The 2163-nt window shown below is 38.3% G+C and overlaps 1 protein-coding gene across 1 annotated transcript; it reads right to left on the bottom strand.

The window, feature by feature from the left end:
- Window positions 1–1252: 1252 nt before the first annotated feature.
- Window positions 1253–1732, bottom strand: LOC110681726. Its single transcript, XM_021857855.1, has one exon. It carries the CDS (start codon window positions 1730–1732, stop codon window positions 1253–1255), a length of 480 nt encoding a protein of 159 aa, XP_021713547.1.
- Window positions 1733–2163: the final 431 nt, after the last annotated feature.

Genomic DNA, 2163 nt, shown 5'->3' with positions numbered 1-2163 from the left:
TGAAGTGGAGTATAAGGATGATACATGTGTTGTTAACCTTGAAGCAAGGACATGTACTTGTTACAGATGGGATTTGACAGGATTGCCCTGTGTCCATGCTTTTGCTGCTTTGGTGGATAAAAGGGTTGATCCAGAGCTTTATGTCCACCGATACTACCACATACAGACTTACCTGGCTGCCTAAGAGACTCCCATTCAGCCCATGCTTGGAGCCAAGCATTGGGATAAGGTGCATATGAGAGAGCCTATGCCTCCAGCTTTTAAGGTCCAACCTGGGAGACCAAAAGCTAAAAAGAGGAAGCTTGAACAAGGGGAGGGGAGTTCTGCACCTAATTCAGAGAACAAGAAAGTGAAGAGAAGGAATCAATGCAAGAAATGTGGGGGTTTTGGCCATTATGCCAAAACTTGTTCTCTAGATCCTGCCCCTACACCAGTTCAAGTTCAGAACACAGCACCATCAGGAGGTAGGCCAGCATTGGACAACCCTTGGATGAAGGAACAGAGGAGGAAGAGTGAATTGAGAGCTATGAAAAAGGTAAATTCACTTACACTATTTTTGATACTTAGATTGTCATGTGTACTGTACCTATTTACTGATTATGAATGTATGTATACAGAGTGCAGCATTAGGAGCTACTGCAGGACCCAATAGCATTGGAATCAAGAAGTTTCCTCAAGAATTGGCAAAAGAAAAAGCAGCTGAGGCATCTTCTGCTTGTAATGCATCTCAGCCAACTGAGCAAGTGCAGCCTTCTGCAATGGAAGCATCAACAAGCCAGCCCATGACTAGGAGCAGAACAAAGCTTACTGAAACTTCCCACACCTCAGCCTCTCAGCCTCTTCCCAGACAGCAGAATACCAGGCACAAGTTATCAGTATCAAAGGGTTTACATCAGCATCAGTTCATGCACAAGGATGATATGTGGGAACTTGGCCATGATATGTAATTTACTGCCTTAAATTTGGTTTACTGTAGACAGACAAGTGGTTTTTTTTTTATCAGTTTGCTTAAGTATTTGAACAACTAAGGGTGGCAAGTCCATCATTTTGTGCACTTAACTATTTGGAATGAACAATATTAACTAGGGCAGGAACCCTGATTTTGTAGTATGTTGAACCACTTCTAAAATATAATCTGATCAGCACCTGTTTATAACATTTGCATATGTAATTGGATTCAATTATTTTCATTTCAGTGCATAACCAAATTTTCATTTCATTTCATAACCAATACAACAATAACACAACATCCTTATAACAATTTCACAATCAATTGTTCCATTCCTAAAACTAAACCAACAAAACAAATAACAACAAACACAACAAACAGATTCATAGATGATGTCTTCCTGCCTTCAACCTCCTGTGTCATCTTTTTCCTATCAGAGCTAAGGGCCTTGCATTTCAATTTCAAGCTATCAATCTCATTCAGCAAGCATCTTCTTTGTCCACAAAAATCATCAACTTCTCTCTTTAAGTCAGCATGCTCACCCTTCATCAACTTCTTATCCAATAGCAAGTTGTTAATTACTTCAGTTTGCCAACTTGTGCCATCTGGTTGATCAATCCACTCAAATGATTTACAGCCCCTTGATTCAGTCACTGGATCATAGAATTTGCAAGATCTAAACTTCCTCCCAGGATTTTCCCTAGTCCAAGAAGTTAACCTTGCAAAGGGTACTCCACATTGGCATTTCCTCTCTTTTGAAGGAGAAAAACTTAAGGAAGACATTCCTTCTGCAAAATGGCACTTACCAACTTCAATAGTAGTACATAATCACCTTAATTAGCTTTCCATACACCTAATTTCTATTAACAATCAGTAACTCATAAAACCCCCAATTTCAATTTTAATATGAACCTTAATTTAATAAAAACTGAATGTGGGTTTCAATTGCTAACTTGTTTTGACCAAATTCTGGATTAATAACCTCTACATGAACGAATGAACAAATTAATTGAATCAATCCTTTTATTTAATCAGCTAATTAAACTTGTGCATGACATACCTTAACTGCTTCAATTCCCACTGCTAAAGCAAATTCGTTTTCAAATCTTTAGATAACTGATGATTTATGGCTGATTGCTTGATGTTATTGCAGTACATTGAGAGAATTGGTATAAATCGAATTTTTGGAACAACAAATGATGAACTAGGGGTTT

Source organism: Chenopodium quinoa, unplaced genomic scaffold (genome assembly GCF_001683475.1).
Source record: "Chenopodium quinoa cultivar QQ74 unplaced genomic scaffold, ASM168347v1, whole genome shotgun sequence".
Lineage (NCBI taxonomy): Eukaryota > Viridiplantae > Streptophyta > Magnoliopsida > Caryophyllales > Amaranthaceae > Chenopodium > Chenopodium quinoa.
The sequence above is the reverse complement of the archived record's forward strand: the minus strand, read 5'-3'. Positions and strand labels throughout refer to the sequence as shown.

Excerpts from the sequence above, each read along its gene's own strand:
- LOC110681726 (XM_021857855.1), bottom strand. The coding sequence starts at position 1,732 with ATGTCTTCCTTAAGTTTTTCTCCTTCAAAAGAGAGGAAATGCCAATGT.